Source organism: Desmodus rotundus, chromosome 13, assembly GCF_022682495.2.
Source record: "Desmodus rotundus isolate HL8 chromosome 13, HLdesRot8A.1, whole genome shotgun sequence".
Taxonomy (NCBI): domain Eukaryota; kingdom Metazoa; phylum Chordata; class Mammalia; order Chiroptera; family Phyllostomidae; genus Desmodus; species Desmodus rotundus.
In genome coordinates, this window is record NC_071399.1 from 74564232 (window position 1) to 74576076 (window position 11845).

Below are 11845 nucleotides of genomic sequence, written 5' to 3' on the forward strand. Positions count from 1 at the left end.
TCTGATGAGTTTGTTTGAACACAGCTGATAAAGGAGAAGGAAGAAGAGGTGGCTTCTGTTATGGCCTTGAGATAAAATTTACTTATTATCCTGTCTTAGTGTGTTTCAGAAGTTTCTAGGGGCAAGAGCTGAGGGCCATTCATAATACCTTGGAATAACCCGTTAAAAACAAGACAACAGACCCAAAGTGGAGTCACTTTTATGCTGAGCCCTGTGTCACCAAACTGATTACAGTTTCACCCCTCCCAGAGATGCAATCAACCAGGAATCTCCAGGTCAGCATTGGTTGAGTCATCTGCCTGTTAAGACTCCTGCTATCCCCCAAAGGAAGGTAACTTTGCAATAACCGCCCTGCTTTTCTGCCAAGCAGAACGTCCTGTTCCCGCTCCCTTCTGCCTACAAAAGTCTTTTATTTTGTAAGCTCATTGGAGCTCCTTTTTACCTGCTGGACTGGATGCTGCCCAAGTGGAATCAATTTGTGCTCCAACTCTTAAAAATGTTATTATGCCTTAGTTTATCTTTTAACACCCCTGGCAATGCGTCAGAGTGACAGCAGGAGTTGGGGAAGACATCCTCTCCTGTGGGGCTAACAGCGCTCAAGGAAACCTTGAGATCGGTTCATGCCCACTAAGCTGAGGGCAGGGAGAACCTCTGAGGGAATGTGGGTCAGTGGAAAGTACCTAAGCATCCTCCTCCCTGGCAGCCCTGCACACTATCCACCCCCACAGTGCCACATACAAAAACACAGAGGAGGGAGGGTGAGCTTGGCTCCCCACATTCCTTTCTAGATGGTTCCCTCCCATGAAGGTCAAAAGCAAGGGCACTTTTGAGCCACAGTGCGAGTGGAGACCTTTTGATGCGATGGGAGAGGGAAAGCTGAGCCCTTTGTCTCCTACTTCCAAGGGGCCGAAGACCAAGAACGGAGTGCTCCATGTAGGTCTGGCCAGACCACTGGGGACAAAACCCATGCTTAGACTCTGGGACAAAGGCCCAGCTCACACAGAGAGAGGTTCATTGCAGCTTCCTCCCTGTGTTTCTGCATCGTGGGCACATATCCCAGGCCCTGAGTCAAACTGACTCCGCCCAGACAAAGCTTTGCCAGCTCTGAGGAACCCTAGTACTGGCTATTGTACATGTTTGGGGGATTCCCCGAGACCACACATTCGGGTGCTCACCAAAAGAACTCACACTTGTACTCATGGCTAAGGTTTATTATACTGTAGTGAAGGATGCATGGCAGAATCAACAAGATAAAAAGCTACAGGCAGAGTCTGGAGAAATCCATGCACAGGCTTTCGATGACCAGTCCTTCCAGCAAGGAGACACATGATTTGCTCCTTTCTCCAGCAGTGAAAATTCAATACAGTGTGTACAATCGTCCTTTGGTATCCATGGGGATTGATTCTAGGACCTCCCCACAATACCAAACTCCAAGGATGCTCAGTCCCTTATATAAAATGGCGTAGTATTTGCATGTAACCTGTATTTGCATATAGGCTATTAGAAATGCATGAGAAATAGAGGCGGGGGGACCGGATGATCTGATCCAAGCGCCTTTATTTGATGCTGAGCTTGCGGCTTTATTTGAGTTGGGGTCCACTGCAGCACCAGGGGGAGGCAAGAGTGAGGTTTTTAAAAGAAAAAGTGTGGGTTTTGTCAGGGAATAGGGAAGGAGTTAGTCTCTTATTCTTCCAGGCGGGTGCCTCAGGGTTCCAGGATGTGAGTTGGGACAAAGGGTTAGGTGAAGGGCGGACCGGACCGTTCCCAGGTGCAGGAGGGTCAGTCTGACTGCGGGTCACTGCAGCTGGCACCAGATGTCTATTGTGCAAGGTGAGGGAGAGTTTAGATTAAGCCTCAAGCTACCACTCGAGCCAGGACAACTGAGTCATAGGTAGTCCAGAGGGTTGGAAACTGGCCTGACTGGGTCGTGAGCACTCTGGCGGGCTGGGAACTGGCCTGACCTTCTCAGGCCACAGGTGAGCGTGCTTACACATCACTCAAATTTTTGCTTTTCGGAACTTCCCAGGATTTTTTTTTCCAAATATTTTTGGTCTACAGTTGTTTGAATCTACAGGTGCAAAACCCACAGGTATGGAGGGCTGACTGTACAATGTTTCTGCCCTGGGCAGAGACTTAGCGCCCAGTGTCTTCATTAGTGGCTGGCCATACAGGCACCCTCTGCCAGTGACAGTCATATTCCCAGGTCACAAAAGGAAGGCAGGGGTTCAGGGTCATTCGCAGTGTTTGCACAGTCTAGGCAAAGTGAACCAGTTTTATAAGCCAGAGAGTGGGTCAAGTGCCAAGTTCCCAGATGCCAGTCGAGGACCAAATTTATAAACAGGCCCTAGCAAAGATAGGAGCCACTGGCCTGCCCTTGTTACCTCTTTTCTGCACGGCTTTCCCCATCCTGAAATGTCTTTCTTTCCTGTTTGTACAGTTTTGCTAGGTAGAAAAAATGATACAGAAAAATTGGGCTTTGCTTCCACTTTAGCAATCGTCTCTGCTCCGCAGCACGTGAGCTCTGTAAACTGTGTGTTCTACCACAGGATTAACTGAAACTGACGCCCCAGGAGGCTTGCAGCGGTCACAGGCCCAAGAGCTACAGTGATTTTAACCAAGGCACTGAAACTGAGAATATGTGAATCTAAACAGAATTTAAAATGCATGTTATAACAACTCTACTTGGAAGGCTATACCTGAAACGGATAAGACGGTCAGATAAGTCCCTTACCTTATCTGAGACCAGCATAAGGTCTGTGATAGCTGATGCCGAGGGGCCTTCTCGGGGATTTGAGTTAATTGTGGGCATCCATTCAATTCAATAAATGTATATTGAGGGCTTAGTGTGTGCCAGAGCATGTTTTTGACCCAGGTGATAGAGCAGTGAGCAAAATAAGCAAAACCCCCTTACAAATGTGAACTTACAATGTAGTGTGTGTGAGAGACAAGCAAATAAGTAAATACGAGTCGGAACGTGCTCTGCCCCCATGCTGGGCTTTCAGGGGGCTGAGCTGGGTTCACTGGCCAGAGAGTCCAATGCCCGTGAGCCTTCATTAAGTGGGATTCATAGCTCCCAGTTCTTCCTGAGCCACCATACAACAAGCTGGAACGCCAAAGACCTGTGGCGCTGCACAAGACATGCTGCTTTCCTTCCAGCAGAGGCGTGCACGTGTGCGTATACACACATGTGAGCTCTCCTCCCACAAATAGGTAACCTATCTGCAACACTGACGTTCTTTCGCCACTCATTAGTGAAACTGCTCCTCGGTTCCCCTCTTCTCCTGCCCGCATGAAGAGAACAGCAAAGGGACAGTTCACAGAAAGTGACCGTTCAAAAGACATCCAAAGCAGATGTGCGTTTCAGAGCGGCTACTCTGGCTCTTGCTAAACTCTGGGTGGCTATATAGCACATCAAAAGAATGTATGATACCCAGTGACTTTTTTATTTTTGTTTTTTTAAAGATTTTATTATTTTTACAGAGAGGGGGAGGGAAGGAAAAAAGAGAGGGAAACATCAATATGTGGTTGCCTCTCACACACCCCCTACTGTGGACCTGGCCCACAACCCAGGCATGTGCCCTGACTGGGAATCGAACAGGCGACCCTTTGGTTCACAGACTGGCACTGAATCCACTGAGCCACACCAGCCAGGGCCACAGGAACTTTTTTAAAAGTACCCTGCTTTACCTAAATCAAAGACCAGAATAAATACATTCCCAGACATGATGAAAATTAGTCTAGTCATCTAGTTCAGATGTAAATGCAGAAGCCAACATTCAAATATCATCATGTCACTTAAAAAAATTCTCCCTGCTTTTTGTTGTAGTTATTAGTAAAAACAAGCCATACCTATATGATCCTATTGACCAATGTCCCCCCAATAAATTTAATAAAATAAAACCAGAAAAGAAATAATGTTATAACATTTTGATAACAAAAAAAAAAAACTATAAAATAAAGGGAAAAAAAAAAGTCAGCCCACCCCAGTTACAGTTGGTTGCCATATAGGAGCCAACCAGGAAAAAGCCTCTGGAACAGCTCAATGCCCATCTGTTTTCAGACACGGCATAACAGTGCTGCTTCTGACTTTAAAACATAAAAAATGAAAATGTGCTTGTATAGAAACACTGTGTGTCTAAGTAAGTCAATAGTGGCTCTTTCATCTGTGAGTCAAGATCACACTGCAAGTACCTATCATCATGTGATAAGAGTGTGTGATTCATTTGGTTGGAGCAAAAATATTTTTACTTGAATTATTTCTTCTAAATATTATAATTAAAGCATCATTTGTCAAGTGCGTTATAAAACACACTCCACCATTCTCCCCCTTCCCTCCAGAATTCACGCAGAAGGGCCACTCCCTGAGAGCATAGGCCACCCCATGTTGTCGGCTGCATCCTGGCAGAACTCACCTCCCGCAGCTGCTGCTTCCAACAGCGGCTTGGTCTGCATCAACAAACCTATGGGAGAAGAGTGTTGGAGTGGGAGGGAGCGTTTCTTAGGCGCCTGACAGCCAAAACGTGGGTGTGCATTATACACGGCAAAATATGGTATTTTGAAGCATATGTGTTCTGTCTGATTCAAAGCCTTCTGGTCCCATCACCTTAAGTCACCACGCCTTTACCATTCCCACCCCCACCCTAATGCCAATCACCAAATACCACAGCCCCTTACTGAAAGCTAATTTGTTAAGCTATCAGAAAAGCAGTTACACCGACAGAGTTTCTTGGAGGCAAGAAAGTAGGAAAGCGCTGTACAACCTGCTTCTCCGGCAGTAAGCTTTTTATCCTTTTCTTTCCCTCCATCCACATTATTATCCTAACCCAGGGGACTTCACGAGCAGGAAGGGTTTAGCTGCCAGCACAGAGAAACTCAGCACCAGTCGACAGGCTTTTCAGCACCGGGGGAGGAAGGATGGAAGAGTGCTTGACGGAACTGTTGACAGAGCAGGTCAGGGCCAGCCCACATCCACCCGCAAGACAGGGGGCCAGGGGTCATTTGAGCAACAGACAAGAAGAATCCATGAACAAGTAATTCTTAAGCAAAGAAATAAGGCATGACAGCAATAACACATGGGATTGGAATGAAAAAAAAATGCATTTCTTCAGTCTTCTGGAATTGATAATGACACTGATGAATTCATTAACTTTGTTTCAAAAAGTCAGGATAGCAATCTGCATTTGTCAAAGTTGCTCAGAGATGCTTTTGTAAAAAGTGAAATGCTAAAACAAAGACTCAGGCAATAGGAAGTTTATGTGGTTTCCATGCAGCCCTTGTAGCAAGTAGGCTTTGCAGAAATAAAAGGCTTATATTAACCTAATAATTATAAAAATAACAAACATTTTGCATGAACAGCACAATATTCTGAAGACACAGCTGGAATACCTATAAGGAGCACATTTTTGCTAAATATTTCAAGTTTAATACAAACAGAACTATATATTTTAAAAAAGAATGTGAGATAACTTCATTTTTCCTAAAAAGAAAAAAAATCTTTATGTGCTAAAATAAAGTATTTTTTTTAATCACACCATTTTTTGGATTGATTTACAAGTAAAACTGTCTTGGATGTGAAAACCCTAACTTTAGCATCAGACCTGGGGCAATCATCTTTACGAAGTTTTCTCGGGGCAATCCTATTTGCAGTGGAAGAAAAGAATAAATCCTCCAAACACCAACAGCTCTAGTGAAATTAACCTCCCGCACTCCCTCTCTTTCTCTCTGGGGTTTTATAAGTAAATACTTAAAGCTTCCTGTATACATAATGTGTAGCAAGTCTCCAAAGATGCCGTCCTGATACCATGCCTCCCGATGATTCACACCCTTTTGTAGTCTCCTCTCCTTGAAGCCTGCCTCACTTTTGGTTAATACAAGGCAAGAGTGCTGCTGAGGGACATCTGTGGCTGGATTGTAAGAGGAGAGCCTGGGTCTTGGGATGGAGGGTGCCAGCTCTCAAGTAAGAAGCTCGGCCACCCCAAGGGCTGTGGTTGTGAGGAAGCCCAGGATAACCGTGAGGAATGGCCACGTGTCCATGCAGCCAGCCCTCGGTTGCTCCAGCCAATCCCAGCCCGGGAACCACTCATGAGAGTGAAAACACCGGATGTCTGCAGCCCCAGCCACTCCCTGACTTCAACTGCATGAGGGTCCTCAAGCGAGGCCCAGCCGTGCCCAGTCCACTAGCAGAACCAGGAAAGCTAATACATTATTGTTTAAGCAACTAAATTTTAGTGGTGTTTGTTATACAGCAATAGATATCTGAGCTTTCTTTATATGTAAAATACAACGAGCAGCCTATTTAGATAAATGTGTGTAAGTATCCACAAGCAACATGCTCCTGGTCTAGAATAACGATTCCCAGTTCTCACTGTGGGACATCTCCAAATTGCCTTCAAAACTTTCAAGAATATTGTGGACGTTTAAAGTAATTTCAAAATACTATTGATTTTATCGTGTTTAATTTGGAAAAGATACATATATAAATACAGCTCCTTATGGAGGGAATTAAATATATCTAAGACAACTATACTTTAAGTCAATCTTTGCTTTTAAAAGGTCGTCACCTATTTATAAGTGATCCCTGCACCGAAAAGGTCCGGAAACAGGCAAGCCTCCACTGTGGATTCCTGAGCCTCGGCCCCAAAGTGTGGCTGCACGCCACACGCCGCCTGTCACCTGGGAGCTGAATCAGAATCTGCACTATATAACAAGATCTCCAGGTAAGTCATAGACCATTCCAGTTAGGAACACGGGGTACAGATCTGTGGTTCCCGAACGTGTCTGCACGTGGGAATCATCTAGGAATCTTAACAGTTGCAAACTCCAGGCCACAGGGACACAGCAGTGGGTGGTTTTGAACTGGCCCAGTGATTCCAGGTGCAGCCAGCCTGGGAACCACTGGTCACTCCAGACACAGCGCTGGTTCTCAGGCTTGCCCGATCAGTAGGCCACCTGGGGCGCATCGAAGGTACTATTGTCTGTTTTCACACCCAGAAAGTCTGATGTTACTGGCCTCAGGTGTGACCCAAGCCCTAGACATTTTTTAAACCCCCCGAGTGATTCCCACGTGCAGCATGTTTGAGAACTGGAGACCTAGAGCCTGACACAGGGTTCAGAATGGGAGTTGAGCCTGCGCTACCCTTTCAGGGAGAGGATTTTGAAGTCAGTGAGCATCAAGTAAAGTGAACAGTTGGCCTCACAGTTTTCAGCTCGCTCACCGGGTATGATGACAGCATCGAGCTCGCTGGAGTTCGGGTCTGCCAAACCGTGTGGGTCACCCTGGGCTCTCCTGGCGCTTTCCTCCAGCACATTTCTCTTCTCTTCTGTTGGGCTGCTTTTCAAGTGATTAACCATGTGCATCTGCTCGGCATTAGGAGCAAATATCTTCACCTTCAAAAATAGAAACAAAAACAAATGATGTCATTGCCTCTATGAAAACAATGAAGCAAATCAATCTCAGAGCCTAAACCGGAACGGAAAGTCAGAAAACCACTGAGAGATTCTATATGCTTTCAGGCCCAACACCAACAACAAGTATGTATTACAGCTCAGTCTCGAGAACGAAATTGCAGGGGACTTCTAGAGAAAACAAACAGACCTATAAAGCAGCTTCCAGGAAGAAAGCAGAACAGAAAGAGAGGTTGGTTTCCAAATATATATATGTATATGTATATATGTGTGTGTGTGTGTAAATATATCTCATATATCATACACTGTACATACATATGTTTTTTAAGAAGATAGAAGAGAGGAACCATTTTCATAGATCAGAGCATATAGTTTTCAAAAACATGAGAGAATTACTGAAATACGCCCTTGAAACCTTTCTAAAGCAGTGATTTTCAACCCTGGCTACATATTAGAATCACCTGAGTTGATGGAAGCCCAAACAACCAGTTACATGTGAGTGAAGCGTGACATGCGCATTGGAATGTTGTAAAATCTGCCCCTGGTGAGTCTATCTTCGTCAGGATTGGCAGCCACTGATCTAAAGCAAATGGGAGATAAAACTCACAACCTCAGGGCTCTGAGTTAAAACCCCAGTAAGTCATGGATGAAAAACTGGAAACCCATGAGGTAAATTCTAGCTCTTGAAGGGCATTTACATGGCTCTCTGAAGTCCACATTTAGAAAGAGGGAATAAACTGGGTATAAACAGGCAGGGGAAGGGGTCAACTGTGTGTGAATAACACACGTATTCACCCACTTCTTTTATGAGGGGAGGGTGAAAGAGGGGGAGAAGGGAAGGAGAAGGATGGTGGGGAGGAAGTGGATGGGGGTTTAGTAAGACAAGGAGAAAAGCAATAGTGAACCTGAGAAGCAGGTTCTGGTCTGACTGCTGGAGATCTACAAGGCCTCTCCAGAAAGTATCCAGCCATGTAACATGAAAAATAGAGACATTTATTGAAGGAGATACAAGATACAAGAAACATTGTACATAGGACAATGATGCCTCAGTCCCCTTCAAAGTAGGCACCTTGGGACCTCACACAGTTTTCCCAATCGCCATCAGCTGCCCCGTCATATTTTCCTGAATCTCATAGCTGGTCTGAAATCTCTTCCCTTTCAAAGGTGATTTTAGTTTTGAGAGAAGCCAGAAGTGACAGGGCGCCAAATCTGGGCTATAGCGGGGCTATCATCTGGGTGATTTGATGTTTTGCCAAAAAACTGTGCATGAGATATGATGCATGAGCAGGTGCATTGTCATGATGAAGCTGCCAATCACCAGTTGCCCATGGCTGCAGCATTCTGAATCATCAACATAGTTTCCAGGGAGGAATATTCAAGCTTAAAGCAAAATATGATGCAGGTTCGTTGCTCTACTTGCTCATTTTGAATGCAACAGCCACACAGTACACATGCTTACTCAACAGCATCTACCACCCCCACTGACTAGTACAGTGAACTCATCATTGTTCACACATGTGCATTCCAGTCCACTCTCCTTGGCTGCCAGGTTACATCGATATCATGAAAGCCGTTTTGTATATTAACAATGGCTGGACTTTTTCTGGATAGACCTCATATACTTTGTGTGTTGGGAAAGTTACTCGATATCTGTGCCTACATTTCCTCAGTTTGAATGTAGGAAGTAACCTTTTTCGTAGGGTTGTTGGGAGAATTAAATATAGTAAAAGTCAGCTGTGTCACAACCTAGGTACTGGTGCATTTCCTCTTATTGAAAGGTAGGCATTGCTTCATTTTGTTTGACGTACACGAAGAAAAGAGAAGTTCTCATCCTGATGCTGGATTTCTTGAAAATAAACTGTAAAAAATACAGGGTTAGGCTAAAGTAGGTTTACAGTTCACATGGAAAAAGACACGCAGGTTATGATGATTACAATAGCTTTATTAACTCAAAAGAATGTCACGATGCAACTGTAAACCTGCTTTTGCCCACCCCTGCATATTCCATAAATACATACAAGCTTGTAAAGACTGGTTTAAGAGATTTAATATAACAAGTAAATCAAAAATTATTTGATTTAGGATTAAGTGAGATGTTAACTATAGTTCCAGAGTTGGTTGGTTGTTTTAAAATATTGTATATTAAAGAGATACCCCTTCTAATTCCTTCACAGGAATATTATAATTTTTAACTTTATTAAATTCACACTTAAATTATTCTTTAAATTATTTTTGACCTAAAATAAATTATGGTGTAGGTATGTGAAACTGCCAATAAAAATCTGAAAATAGGAGAATATATATTGATGTATTGGTTGAAACTTGTGTCATAGGCTTTTTTCGGGGGGCATGGGGGTTGATGTTTTGATTAATATCAAGATATTGTCAACCTCTTGCATTAAAATGAGTGCAGAAAATTACTGTATCCAGAGCACGGGCTCTTAACCTTTCTTCTTGTTCTGTGGATCTCTTTGGCAGCCTTGTGAAATGCCATCTCAGACTGTTTTTTAAATGTCTGAAAGAATAATTTAAAACCATCACACTGTAAGTGAGAAAGTAAAAATTAGCTTGGACTGTAAAAATCTGCCCTGCCATTCATGAGCCTGGAAGAAAAGGCAGATAAAAACAGTTGCAAAATTAACAGAAAACAATATTTCTTCCAAAACACAGTAACAAAGTAGAGTCATAAAGAGTCAAAGTCATAAGGACCCCCGGTTTCAATGGGCCCTCAAGGTTTTAACAGCCACAGGGTAGAGAGAAGTAACCAGCACAGCGAGGGATCAGGCAAAGTACTCTAGAAGCATCTTTACCTTGGGGTGCTGGGCTTGTAGCCAAGAGGAACAGAAGGCAGAACCAGCCCAGAGCAGATGGGAGCTAGTAAGACACTAAGTTAGAGCTAATGCGAGGAAACGCTTTCTCACCATTAGAGCTGCAGACCCAAGACAGAAAATCCCCCACCAACCAAGGTCAGCGTGAAGCTTCCTTTTGCAGCTCGGGGAGGTCCTGAGCAGGACTGGAAGTTCCACTGCGACTGTCTGGTGTGTGGTCCCCTCATTCGCACAATGTTGTTTGGGAGAACTGTTTCTTTTTCTTAAGTTTTTAAGCCAGCTTCAAGTGCTAGTCCACATGGGATCCTGCCGGTGCCCTTCAAATCTGATGTCCACTGAAGCTTTCATGGCTAGGATCTGTCCCCTCTCATCTTGGATGGTCTTCGGAGAGGCCATTGGTGATTTTGAACAAGGGTGGTACATGGAGGAGGGCTAGAATTGGAACCACCCAAATGCTTAGATAAGTGGGTGTTAAAACAGGGCCCTGCCTGAACCTCCACAGAACTCCCCAGCCTGGTGCAGCAAGTGGGCAAAGGTGTTTGGTGGTGGGGGCGGGAGTAAGAAGGGGAGTCAGAGATACTTCCCATCAGCCCTCAGAAGGCCTGGCAGGCCTAGGGAAGCCACTGATGCTCCCACCCCCAAACTCAGGGGGTCATGGTGGTCAACTCTGGTTATTACAGCTACCTCGCTTATTATATACTTACAGGTATCACGATGGTTCGGTCGTGGCGGGGGACATGACCGCGTTGGAAGGCCCTGGTCTAAGAGCCCAGGATGCTGCTGATTTGTTGTAAAGCAAGTGACTGTAAGTGACAAGGACTTAAGGTTCTATTTATAGTCATAAATCAACATCGTGATAACAGCATGGCAGGCCATAACGTAGGGCAGTTGATCTCATTGTTTTCTTGGGGTGGTTCAAGGGTCAAAGAAAAGCAGGTCACACAGAATCTTCTTCCTTATTCAAGTGGTAGATCTAAACAAGGAAAAACATCTGAACAGGAGGTGCGTGGGTAGCGCTTCAAGCAGTAGCCTGGGCTACGTGTTGTTGGTGTTGGCCATTTTTATCACTGGTCCGGTCATGTGAAGACAAGTCAGTCCCCCAAACTGTCTTCCTCATTGCATCCACCACCTCAAATAAAGTTTCTCCTTCGTTGAAATGTCTGTTGTCACCTAGTCTGGGCCGTGTGGGGCAGGGTAAGCGTTCAGTGGTAGAGAGTAGCCCAAAGCTGGGTTTGTTTGTTCATCTGGTTTGCTTTGGTTTTCCTGGTTGTGGCGGAGGAGAGGTCAGAAAAAACTCCAAAACAAAAACAGTGATCTTGAAACTGAGACGTGAGGCCAGAAGACTAGCCACGAACGAGTTAGAGAAAGAACAGACCCCAAGTCCAGATGCAGCGCGCTGGGAGGCCCGACCCACCCAACCCTGACTGACTGGTCGGAGGTCTGGAAGCCGCCACCGTGCGGGGAACTGCAGAGGAAAGGGGACAGAGACCCGCTGCCCCATTCGCACAGGCTTCCGGTACCAGGGTGACTGAGTCAGCGGCTGGGGCACCTGACCCAGGGCGGTGGCCTCCGGCCCCAGCCGGCCGCATTCCCTAGGTCGCGCGGGACGGGGG

General features: G+C 45.2%; 1 protein-coding gene across 3 annotated transcripts in view; it reads right to left on the minus strand.

The window, feature by feature from the left end:
* Positions 1-11838, minus strand: part of LOC139440507 (uncharacterized) — a 168047-nt gene extending 156209 nt beyond the window's left edge. For all 3 annotated transcript variants that reach the window (XR_011650736.1, XR_011650735.1, XM_071220195.1), the window contains exons 1-2: positions 10937-11838; positions 7215-7386 (exon numbers count right to left, since the gene is read on the minus strand). Coding sequence is in view for 1 of the 3 variants with exons in the window: in XM_071220195.1 (XP_071076296.1) it covers positions 7215-7307 (93 nt within the window). In the remaining 2 variants the exon portion in view is untranslated. The remainder of the gene's footprint in view (positions 1-7214; positions 7387-10936) is intronic.
* Between the last annotated feature and the right edge of the window lie 7 nt (positions 11839-11845).